Source organism: Oncorhynchus masou, chromosome 11 (genome assembly GCF_036934945.1).
Source record: "Oncorhynchus masou masou isolate Uvic2021 chromosome 11, UVic_Omas_1.1, whole genome shotgun sequence".
NCBI classification, from domain to species: domain Eukaryota; kingdom Metazoa; phylum Chordata; class Actinopteri; order Salmoniformes; family Salmonidae; genus Oncorhynchus; species Oncorhynchus masou.
Window position 1 is genome coordinate 25988952 of NC_088222.1, and position 12342 is coordinate 26001293.

Here is a 12342-nt window from a genome sequence, read left to right on the forward strand (position 1 = left end):
ACTAAAATGAGTCTTTTGACCAATCACATCAGATATTTTCTCATTAGATCTTTTCAGAGCTGATGTGATTGATCAGAAGGCAAATTAGTGGGAAAAAATAATAATTGGGCTCCCTATGTAAATGTAGCCATTCGGACCCAGGAGGTAGAGACGCATTGTGTGGATTTCTCCTTATTTCTCCTCAGTCTGGAGTCTACATGCATTAGTAAAAAATGATGTGGTGGGACAGAGACACTTCCCCAGAGACATATCCCCTAGGCCTAGGGTTTTTCTGGAATAGTTAAGTAGCAGTCTTGACACAAGGGGAGAGGATATGCCTAGCTTTTTTTATTATTCAATATTCAATCAATCGATTTAATCTTTTCAGTATAACTTTGACTTTTCACCCACTGCCACACTTAAGAGTAACGGAATGGAACAGATTTCCAGCATTCAATTGGACTTGAATACATCTCTGTTAAAAATGATCAGGAAAAGCAACACATTTTAAGGATTGTCCCACCAGGGTTTTGGCCCTGATAAATACAGTGAAAAGCAGGGTCTCTGTGTTTGCATTAAGACATGCCACAAAGTGTCTCACTGACTTCCCACAATTTTTTGGCCACAGCGTCATCTTTGGCGTCGGCATTCATCTTCTGTACTGCACAGCAGGAGAAGTAGCATCCACTCAGAGGCTCTATACCCTCCTGGAGGGCACAGTAGAGTGTAGTCTGGGCCCCAGATTCTGCGTCCATATAGAAGAGCGAAAGGATAGGTGCCGACATCATACACCACAAGAAGCTTGAATACCGGCCTATTTCAGTCTTGACTGCTCCTGTGATAGAAAATAAACAGAACTAGTAAGCATACTGTATATTTCTGCACAGTTACAGTACATACCATCCGGTCTTGCTTACATGCTATAAAGTGTTGAAGCACTGACCTGGACACAAGCTGTAGCAGGTGACATTTGTTCCCTCCAGTCTTTTGGCAAGCTCGTGTGTGAAGAGCATATTACACAGCTTGCTATGACTATACTTCTTAAAGCCCAGTCAGATTCTCCAACAGCCAGGTCTTTGTGGGTACTCAGGCAGTTAAAATCGATTTTGCCAAACTCATGAGCTTTGGAGGCGACAGTCACCACTCGACTCGGACCGCATTCCTTCAGACGGTCCAGCAGCAGCACAGTTAACAGGAAGTGGCCGAGGTGATTAACGCCAAAGATCATTCCCACGCCATTCTTTGTCTTGCCACCTTTCATAAGCCCGGCATAAAGAGGAAAAATGTTTTCAAAAGAAATACACTTTCACTGCTTTGTTAATGCAGGTTTGCTGTATATTATTTTATGTCCTACACCTGCATTGATTGCTGTTTGGGGTTTTAGGCTGGGTTTCTGTACAGCACTTTGATATATCAGCTGATGTAAGAAGGGCTATATAAATATATTTGATTTGATATTAAGAAACCAACCAGCCATATAATCCATTGATATTTGGTGTGTTTGAGAGAGGATGGAACATGTAACAAATATGACTATAACACAATGTGAAATATCACACTCAATACCGGACTCATGCCAGCAATGCATGACTCACCAGCATTGTTGACAGTCTAAATTCAGACTTCAGGAAGGTCTCAGCAAAAGATCGCACAGACTGTAGGCTTCCAAGATCCAGCTCCATGAACACAACCTCATTGTTCCCAGTCTCCTGAGAAAGTAAGAATGACCAGTCAGATGCTCTGTGTCCCTCACTTTATAGAGACTAATAAACCAACCTGTCAACAAATTAATCAGCTAGTGACCAGAGCACAACTATCTGTAAAATGTGAATGAGAGGGACAGGGTGAGGGGTGAACCTGACTGAGGCAACTACAGTAATATCGTCCATGTATGATCCACTGGCACCCCCTCAGTCAAAGACATGTAACTACAGCAAGGTTAAACTGTTTACCAGACATCTGGAGTGAGACATGGATTCTGACACCTCTCTTACCTTCTTGATGTCACTGATGGCAGCTTCTGCCCTCTGCTTATCTCGGCAGGCCATTATATCCCTCGCACCTCTTCTGGACAGATCTATTGCTGTTGTTTTCCCAATGCCTGAGTTAGATCCTGGAGAGATACCATTGGGACGCACCCACATAGACGGCTAGTTTATGTCCAACGCCAAATGTTTTAAATAAAATTCTACAATTGAGCAAAGAAATGCGGAATCGGTCCCATATGACCACCAATAATGACGGTACATAACATTAGATAACGGTCACTTACTGACTGTACAAGATGATGAATAATTGCCCACCATTAGTGTCACATTGTTTATAATGTACAAACTCACCAGTGACGATTACAGTTTTCCCATGCAACTTGGCATTGCTTTTGCATCTTGGTCGTTTGAGATACCAATTACGAAGTACATAAATTGCGATGAGTCCAGCGCTGACAAGAAGCAGTGTGAACATCTTCGTACAGTACATTTTCTGACTGTACATAAGTATGAACTATAGCGTCATAGGAATTGATGTAGATGTTGCACTAGGCAATGAACACGTACTTTGTCCTGGCACTCCCTCTTTATAAAATTAACAAATTATGCAACAAGTTGATTATGGTTCAAGTTCGTTTTCGTGCCACCTAGTGGTTATAAACACGGACTTCCTCGTACAATAACAAACATCCTTGTTGACCTCAAACCTACACTACACAGTTCAAAGCTACACCGGAACAAACATAGCTAAGCGCAATGTTAATACACTGTAACAAACATGGAGTTACAAGCTACTCACAGCCCATGGTAAAACGTTAACCAATGCGGCAAAAATTGAGTGCATTTACTGCATGTATTGTAGCAAACAGACCGTGCAAAACGCCTTTCGGTTCCTGAACCCCAGTCCTGGCAAACCAGTATACCTTAACAAAGGTCGCTACACTATCTCCTCAGTTTGGGAGTGTCCCCCCACTCTTAATTTTATGAAGTCCCTCACATGTACACAACTCTCCAATGGTCTAACATGCGACATCCCACTCCCGACACCATCGTAGCAAACGATGACATGCAATGTCCCTTTGTGGGTCTCCCAGGCAATCTTGCTAACCACTGCTCCAATAAGCTTAACCCATTTAGGGGAGATCGGCACTAACTTACCTAGGAAAGGATTGCTACAGTATGTACTATGTAGCCTACATCTACAATTGGTAGTTAGTAACAAATGAAATGACAGAAGCCAAAGTGCTCACTGATGCTTGTTCTTAAAAATCTTTAGGTATTTACATTATGACAGACAAGAAACAAAGTCAAAGTGGATTTGTATTTACAGAGTACATAAACATTGGATGAATTATTTCTAAAAACAGACCATTTACTATGTTGACATAGTTTTGAAAAAAACTGGACTAACACTTTTGAAAACTACTGCACAAAATTCACATGAAGCAATGTACAGATTTAAGCCAAAATGGCCATAATTTGAGTTTGCATACAGAATCCTATGCTTCCCTTGTTCTGCTGAAAAATAATTCTTTATCATGTACATTTGTGTGTGGATATTTAAAACACACACACACCCATGTATGTATAAGCATGGATGTGTATACATAAGTTTGAATATATAGCGGCTACCTGTAGTGCAATAGTAGCAAAACAAACATCTGAACTACATTTTCAAATACAGTACACAAACTAAAATGATAAAGAGCAAATAAAAGTAGCATTTTCAGAGAAAGAAGCATCATTACTGGCACAAAATACAACAAGTTGGGTACTTTACAAGTGACGTTGCTTGTTTTTCCGCATGTCTACGATAAACCATCCCTTTTTTCAATGCCAAAGTTGTCCATTTACAAAAAATATAAATTCTATGTGCAACTTGCCCACAAAATATGAGCCTTAAAAATACTTAATTTCATGCAAATGTATGAACATAAAATAAGAACGCTTTCCCTTTTTATTTTATACAGTATACAAGTACAGCTGCTGAGCCTGGTTCTGTTGACGTGGGAACAGAGCTAGGGGACAGGGTTAGGTTGTATCACTGGCACTTGGTGGAGCTGGGAGGTGTGCTTGTCAGAGGGTTCTGTTCCTTCCTGGCTCTGGGAGGTGGCAGTGGAGGTGGTGTTTGGGGTAGTCAGGGTTTCCTCTTTGGGCTGCTTGCAGGCAAACTCTGTAATACTGAAGACAAACTGCATGCAGCCCAGCTTGACGAAGCTGCCGTGGTGGAGCAGGGCAGTGCCCTCCCAGCCTGCCCCACTGCCCCCAATCAGACTGGAACTGCTGGCCTTGCAGTCGCAGGAGGATCTGGACAAAGTCCCTTGACACTGGCTCATCACCCCCTCCTCTAGCACCATGGGCTCCCCCGCACCTTCCACTTCCTGTTTCCTCCTCTTGCAGCGCTCTGTGGGTAAAAGACATTACAAACAATCAGACCTTGTTAAAGCAAGGTCCATCTCTGTTAAAGCAGATCTGTGTCTGCTTTAACAACATTAGGAAATATGCCATCATGGTCATTACTAAAAGGTGAAGGTGAACTACTTCCTTCCTGTTTCTATAGGAAGCGGTGACAGAGGAGCTCCACTCACTGATAATGTTCTGCACTTTGGAGACCAGGCTGCTGGAGGGGCTGGGGCCAGTCTTCTCAGAGAAGTCACAGGAGTACAGCACATTATCCACCATGGTCCCGTGTTCACTGTAGTTGAGAAGCTCATACTGCTTGGTGTTCTGATCGAGGTAAGAAAAATTACAAAATAAAATATTACATTTACAGAGCAGCTACTAAAATAATCCCTCAAGCAAGGAAATATAAATCTGAAACATATTTATACCTTATTTCTGTACGAGTCAGAACTTATCGTAAAATTGTTTCCAATACCAAGAACATGTTTGAATGTGAAATAAATGAGCCACCCACCTCATCATAAAAGATGCAGGCATGTTTGCCTGACACATAATTACAATGACCATAGTTTGTAAGGCACACGTCCATGTCAGCACCTGCAAACAAGACACAGCCTATCAGCTAAATATGCCAGGGATGGAAGACACCATTACATGAAAAGGAGTTCCTGCTATTGGGTCATGTTGGGTTATCTGGGACAGAGGGAATCTTACCAGTTCCTATGTACAGGCTTCTGTAGCACATACTACAAGCTCCTCCTTTCCCAGTCAAAGGATAAAACACAGCCCTGGCCTGGATATCCTTGTTTTGTGCTGAGAAAATAAATAACACATTAACTCCTCAAAATGATGCTTTATACAGAACAATCAAAGTTAACAATATAGGACAAACTAATTCAAATGAGGGATGAAATTACAAACATGACGATGAAAGGGGGATAGAAGCAACGGACGTTAATAGAATTGAAAAGAATGATCGGCGTGAAGACGGTGAGGTAGGGTTAGTGAGGGAATGGCCAGGGAGTCAGAGTGAGGGAGGGATATAGGGAACACTGGGTGGTGGTCTTGATAATGAACAAGGGTTTCTTACCTTCCGTAGGCTGGGGTTGTGGCACAGGAGGTAGGCTGATACAGCTGCTCTGTGGAGGGGAAGGAGCTTTAGGGCCAAACAACTGCTGGATCCTCTGCCAGGCCAGGAGTTCAATAAACTTCTCATCTAGACTACTCATCTGAATCTCTGGAAAATAATCAAAGTTAAAGAGATATAGTGAATTCAGTTAGTGTGGATCTAACTTCTCCTCACCAATTATTCACATGTGAAACCAATCAAAATGTCGATCTCATTACGTCAGGTGAGACTTACCACCGTGGCAGTCTGCCACAGCCTTCAGACAGCTGGACAGGTCTCCCATAGAGAAAGAGCTGGGGAGCAGAGAACCACTCCTGGGGGTCACAACATCAAGACTGACTTTTCCACCTGCTGGTGGGGCAGTGGAGCCCAGCTTGGTCGTGCCCTTGATCTGGTATGGTGTTCCAGGTGGGGTGAGGGCACGGGTCACTGTGGTGCTGCTGCTAGTGGTCCGAGCAGGGCCCTCTGTGCCTTGGGAGGGTCTGTGAGGTGGAGAGGGACCTCTCGGTTCTGGTTTGAAGGGACTGGTGCATGGGGATGATGTCACTGCACAGAGTTTTAACAGGGTTTTCTCAGTCTTGACCACAGCTCTTCCAGTGTGGTTGGGTAACTCCGGGCCAGGGGCTGCTGGTGTCTGAGGAACAGGCCTATCAGGACCCGAGGGCTCTCTCAGTTTGTAGAGGTCATCCTGTCTGCAGGCCTCTGAACTCCCATTGGTCCGAGCCAGCTGCTCCAGAGGACTGTTAACATTACTGGGCCCACAGTAATGACAAGGCTTCTCTGTACACATGCTACACTTGCCTTCTTCGAGTGCAGGCGCCCCCTGGGGGCAAAATGCTGCACTGTCAGCCTTAGGCTTGGAGGCTGGCGACTCTGTCCTGTTAGAAGTGCACACTGCACCGCCACCCTCTGCTGTTCCACAAGGTTTGATGTCGGCCTTGTTCATTTGCTCAGAGTCCCACTCAGACGATGGCTTCTCCTTCTGCTTGGCCGATAGATGTCTCACTATGCTGCACTGGAGTGTGATGACGTCACGTAGCCACTGGGAGACAATAAAGGAAAACAAAAACACATTAAATCAGTATTAATCATGCTATCATGAAACATTGTATATCACTGCTGCGTAACACTCCAGTGTGTCCTACCTCCTGTTGCTCGTCCTCGCTCGTTAAGTGCTTAGAGGGTGTAACATGCTGGTGGGAGGATTCTGGACTGCCATTACAGATCAGCTCCCCATTGCGGATCCCAGCAGGGGCCATCATGGCCGGGGGACACTTGTATTGGGACTTTATAGCATCAGGGACCTGTCAAGAGACACACAATAGATTGAGTTACAGGATGTGACAACGGTGAACACAAAGGTGGTGTGTTATATTTCACAGTGACTAATAGGCTGACCTTGAGGGTTTTCTTCAGGTGTGTGTGGGCTCCTCGGCGAACGGGGGGATTGAGACGATGCACCCGCTGCAGGAAATCCACCTTGACGGCGTGTTGGGACATCCTGTCCTGAAACTGGTCAAACAGCTGGCAGCGGCCGCTCAACGTCAGGCTCCTCTGCTTCAGCTGGGAGAGAGGGGCACAAAATCAGGTCAATACCATTAAAACTTTATGTTTCAACACATGGATGTGTGTGACTATAAGCTTACTTGCACAACCGCACTTAATAAAGGTGAAATAAAATACGAAAATGACTTACCACCATGTGCTCTATGTGATTGGGGCACATCCACTTGCCCACGGGCATGGCAGTAAGAGGGGGGTCCAGACAGTCCATGTGGAACAAAAGGGGGCAATAGTCACACTGGATTAATGGTGCCAGCCTGCAGCTCCTACAACACAAACAGAGGAGATTGACAAAAACATGATGGGTTAGATATACAACTGATATCAAACAAGTAGACTGTAAAATATCCTCAAAATAGAGCTAGGGTTAGTTTGTCCTAATAGTTTAGTGAAAGAGGGGATCACTTGAGGACAAGAGATGAATGATTTTGAACACTGTCTGGAATCCTGGCAGTGTATCTGTGGTAGAGACCCCAAGCCAAGCCCCAAGGCTCATCATTCCAGAATATATAAAATTCTCAGTGAGATAGTTTAAATTCCCTCTTCTCTCTGGCCAGCCATGTGGTTCTGAATTCTGTGGTATTCCTGACATAGCCATGGCTCTGATGCCAGCCCATAGAGGCGCTCTAGAGGGTCAGAAATAACACATAGCAACATTGTGGTGCCTCCGAAAACACATCAAGACAAACTCTACAACTCTTCTAACTTTTTTATTTTTTTAAATAAATAATTTATTTTTAAAATGGGGTAGCCAGTCAGTCAGGCAACTGTTGAATACATCTCCCCAGGCCACCATGATCAAATAACTAACTAGCTTTAAGATTCTCAGCCGCACAACCCAATACAAGGAAAATATTAGAAAAAAAAAGAAACTAGGCAAATATTACTTTATATCATGATTCTAATAGACTGCTGTAAAAACAAAACAAATAAATAAGACAAAACACAAACTCTGTTTGGCATTCAGGAATGCCTTCAAACAAAAATGTCTGCTGAACAGATGTGTACTGCTATTGAATCCAAAACGCTGTTCCAATGGGGTGCCTGCCTCTCATTTAAGACCAAGCCATGCGTTCTGAAAGATAGTCTGCATACTGTTATGTCTCCTTCTGTCGTTTCCTTTCCCTCTCCACTGGGAGACTGTACCATTTTCCTAGTAATTACGGCTCCTCTTTCCACAGGCAGAGTCCTATAATGGTGCACTGTTTGCTCTTTTGAATGTTTTACTTAGCCCAGCCAGAGAAGATGGCGCTGCATTCAATATAATAAATGTCATATTGAATATTTTCATAGTAAACAGCTGAAATAGTGTGTGATCTGCATATAATTGGACAAGATATCTTCTTTCCAGATTCATTCTCCAAGCTTAGTAAGAATGTAACATCTGGTGCCAAAGAAATCCCAGTTAGCCTACACAAAAATAAAGTTCAATAGAAGGCACTGATATTTTGTCATTAAAACATTGGCCTTCCTGTTGTCCATACCTTCCACAGGGATAGCAGACCTTCACTGGCAGTGGGACCAGCCCATTGTGGTCCAGCTCGTGCTGCGGTCGCTTCACATTCTTTCCTGTCATCTCATCTCTCCTCCTCTTTTTACTAGTTCCTGGAAGTGCAGTTGTGCAGGTGAGCTCATTGGGGAGCTGGAACTGCGTGGGGTTCCTCTCCATGGCAGCAGCTATCAGAAGGTCAAAGGGCCTCTTGAGGTGTGGGGTGGAGCTCTCGGGCTCCGAGCCCTGGGCATCGTCCTCCACGTCTAGCATGTCATCATCCATGTAATTCTGCTCCGATGGCGTGGGGGTGTCTGTGGAGGCGGTGGAGGTGGGGGTGTTGGGTCTGCTGCTGGGCCTCCTCTCCAAGAGACGGACCTGGGCAACAGCTGTAGCCCTCAGCCCTGTGGTGCCTCCTACTGCTGCCGTGGGGTCCAGCCTCAGGGTGCCTGGGGCAAGCTCTAACTCTGCTGCAGGGGAGGAAGACTGCTTAGACAGCTGGCGCTCCAGCAGACCATTAATCTGCTCCTTCTTCAGCTCCCGCTTCTATGACACAAGAAAAACATGTAAACAGTCTGAAAAGCACTGGTTACACTAGTCTCACCAACCTATCCAGATGAATGAAGCCCTCAACATAACACTTAAACAAAAAGGTAATTTCTCCCCATGTTTCATCAGACTTGACCCACCTTTCTGCGCACCATGCAGCGATGACACATCCAGTCTCCAGGGGGCAGCATCTCCTTACTCAGGGGTGGGTTGCTGCAGGTTCAACACAAGTTAAGCATTAGCAAAACAGCTGGCAAGGAAGTTCAATGCAAATCAGCAATTCATAACATTCAATGCCCTCACAATGTAGCCATGTTTACAATTTCCAGAGGTATGATGTTTTCCCAGGCCATTTTTATCAATTGAAATTACTGAAAATGCTAGAGACCTGTAGCCGATGAAAGCCAGGTGAGAGGGAATGAGTTCAAATGGCTCTTTTTAGGCAGAGTTCCAAGGCCCCTGGGGACACAGTCTCGTGATTCAGTGGCAAAAGTATGTGCTGGATCTATTGAAAAGGCTGCTGGTCCAAAACTAACATGGATTCATTCAAGCTTTCCAAGAAAGACAAAGACTGCAGTGATGAGCACCACAAGAAAAAGGAGGACCACAAGATTAAATAACAATCCACTTTCCTCAGCAAAAACCGGCACCGATAACACTTTCCTAGAAGAAGTCTTAACAATGAGCAAACAAAATACATAAAAATAACCCTGCAGAACTCATAGGCAAAAATTATATACTGTAGTGCAGACTGAGGATAAAGGCCTCTGCTCTAGTAGGTGCCTCAGGCCACCAGCTCTGGTCTGCTTAGCTCCCAGCAGCACATGCCATGGTTAATGATTATTCATATCGTCAGTGAGGCTGCACTGCCAGGTTCCCAGAGCTCCTCACTGCTTCAGCAGAAATCCTTGACTAAACCGCACCAACATCCGCAAGCTCATTACATACTGGAAATGGCTGTTAGGAGACGACTAAGTGGGGTAGACAATGCATGCAAAAAAATCTGTCATCCTTGACTGAAGAGAAGCAAGGCTAAGTAGCTAAGTGCAGAATTGAGTGCAGACATGTCAACAGAAAAATGGCCAACAACACAAGTTACAGTAGTTATGTACAAAGCTCCAGAGTTTTAACATGTGCAAAGCTCCAGAGTTTTAACATGTGCAAAGCTCCAGAGTTTTAACATGTGCAAAGCTCCAGAGTTTTAACATGTGCAAAGCTCCAGAGTTAACATGTAGGTCTAAATAATGTGGCAGAATATTTTTTGAAACAGTCTACAGCACCACAATTTGGCAAATAATGTGCATTAGATTAGCCAACAAGAGCTACTAGGAGCTTGTCTGTCAGTAGTCAGCTACCCACAGAGTTGTTAGACAACCACAAATGTAGCCAAGTTCCTCAACTACTTTTTTTTATTGAGCTGACTCATTTCTTCAAAAAGTGTAAATTCTTGTACCTGTTGGTCCTCTGTTGTTGCATGCTTTTTTGTTTGCTGAAATCCATACTTTGTATTTGATTAACGTTTTATTCAAAACTATGGATTTCAACAAAGTTTCTCAACAGAGGACAAACATAAGTACATGGTAAGGGTTTAAGAATGTACATTTTTAAAGTATTGAAGGATCATTTAAAAACACGACTCCATGAAGTCGTTTGGGTACTTGGCAACCACACATGCTGCCTTCCTTGCAAGTTCAACACCGGGAAGTCATTACTGTAAATTGAAAGATAAGCATACCAGCACTGTAAATGAAAGGCGGCGGGACAATGATCACAACAGAGGAGGTCGCCTCCCTCTCTGCAACTGTCACAAGTGTCGTGATTCGTGGCTCTCCCTGCTCTCCGGGCATTTTTATCTGGTTTCCGACTTCTTTTTTCTCCATCTTCAGACTTGGGAGGCGCAAGCAATGCTTGTATTTGCTAAAATATCAGGAAAATAGTGCAGTGATAGATCTGGTTAGCTACCTACATTGTTGCACCGTATTTACTGTAGTGGCAAGTCTGCCATAGAACAACAAACCACATTTAAATTAGCTACAATGTACCAATTTCAGTCAATGGTTTGAATTGATACGGTTTGGTAACATGACTTCTGGCAGAGGTTTGCTTGAAAGAGCAATGGCGTCCAGCAGTTAGCTAACGACGTTAGAGAGCTTAGCTAGCTAGTAGTAACGTTAGTTAGCTACAAACATTGCACTGCCACTTCGCCCTATATATCAGCTAGTGAGTTAGCTAGTTACTACTAGATAAACAACACAAACATGTTATAACCATTTGTCATCGTGATAGTAACAGTAAAGGCTTTACCTGCATAAGACCACCAGAGGTGTCAAGATCATAGACAATCGCTGGGGTCTCCATTTTATCCCACATTCAAACAGCCGAAGTGAGCAAACAATCAGAGCTCCGTTAATAACGAATCCTTCAAGCAGATTATTTCCTAAAACGACAACAGTCTTGGGGAAATAAACAAGTTCCTATTAGTTAACTAGTTAATGGTTTTTGGAAAACAATGTTGTTTCCGAGGTAGATTCAATACAATGCCTCCCTTTACAGTTCGAAGACGAAGAGTCGTTTCTTCATGAAATCCTTAGCTTGGTCAGCCTTGAATTGTTGATCTTCCACGTTGTCCCAACCGTGTAATGCAAAAAGACAAAGTACTCCTTCTTGTTTCCAAATTGGATAAAAGATATTCGGCGTTTGGCCTTAGTCCTTACTGAGGCCTAGCTTTGTACTGTACATGGTGGTTGTGCTTGTCCCTACGCCTGTGGTTGAAGCTAACGTTAGCTATAATGCTGTTTACAGAGGCATATTTGTTCCCTTCCATAATAAAATAATACAATCTTACACTTGTAGCTCACATACCTGACATATAATTGCAAATAGATGAAGTATTATCCTTGTATATCGGGGGAATCAGCGCAGAAACTGTAGCTGGTATTATTGTTATGAATAAATGCTAGCAAAGCATCAGCCCTGACAGTGCTAGCTTCATCCTCACCATGGAGTTGGCGCAAATTTGCGTAGAACGACGCTTTGAGCATGCGCTCTACCACTGCTTGCTCTCATCTTAGTAGAGACAAAAATGGGCGTTTCGGATAAAGCTTGAGCTTTGGATACGATAGAAAATAACATTGTCATTCGTGGAAAATAGTTGTCATACATCGTATCAGGAATTGGGTTGTTCTGCTAGGGTGATCGCCGATTGCAAGTTTGCTTATTGCTTTTACTAAACTGACAAGAAA

At 43.7% G+C, this 12342-nt stretch overlaps 1 protein-coding gene and 1 pseudogene across 1 annotated transcript; both read right to left on the reverse strand.

Annotated features, from left to right (window-relative positions):
• Window positions 1-305: 305 nt before the first annotated feature.
• Window positions 306-2566, reverse strand: LOC135548383 (dehydrogenase/reductase SDR family member 13-like; annotated as a pseudogene).
• Window positions 2567-3212: 646 nt separating this feature from the next.
• LOC135548384 (PHD finger protein 12-like) lies at window positions 3213-12116 on the reverse strand. Its single transcript, XM_064977924.1, has 13 exons — window positions 11405-12116; window positions 10836-11017; window positions 9241-9313; window positions 8547-9097; window positions 7196-7328; window positions 6898-7062; window positions 6645-6803; window positions 5734-6541; window positions 5461-5607; window positions 5085-5183; window positions 4885-4967; window positions 4556-4694; window positions 3213-4371 (listed from the first exon to the last, which is right to left on the reverse strand). Exons 1-13 carry the CDS (start codon window positions 11468-11470, stop codon window positions 3986-3988), a joined length of 2991 nt encoding a protein of 996 aa, XP_064833996.1. The 5' UTR covers window positions 11471-12116; the 3' UTR covers window positions 3213-3985.
• Between the last annotated feature and the right edge of the window lie 226 nt (window positions 12117-12342).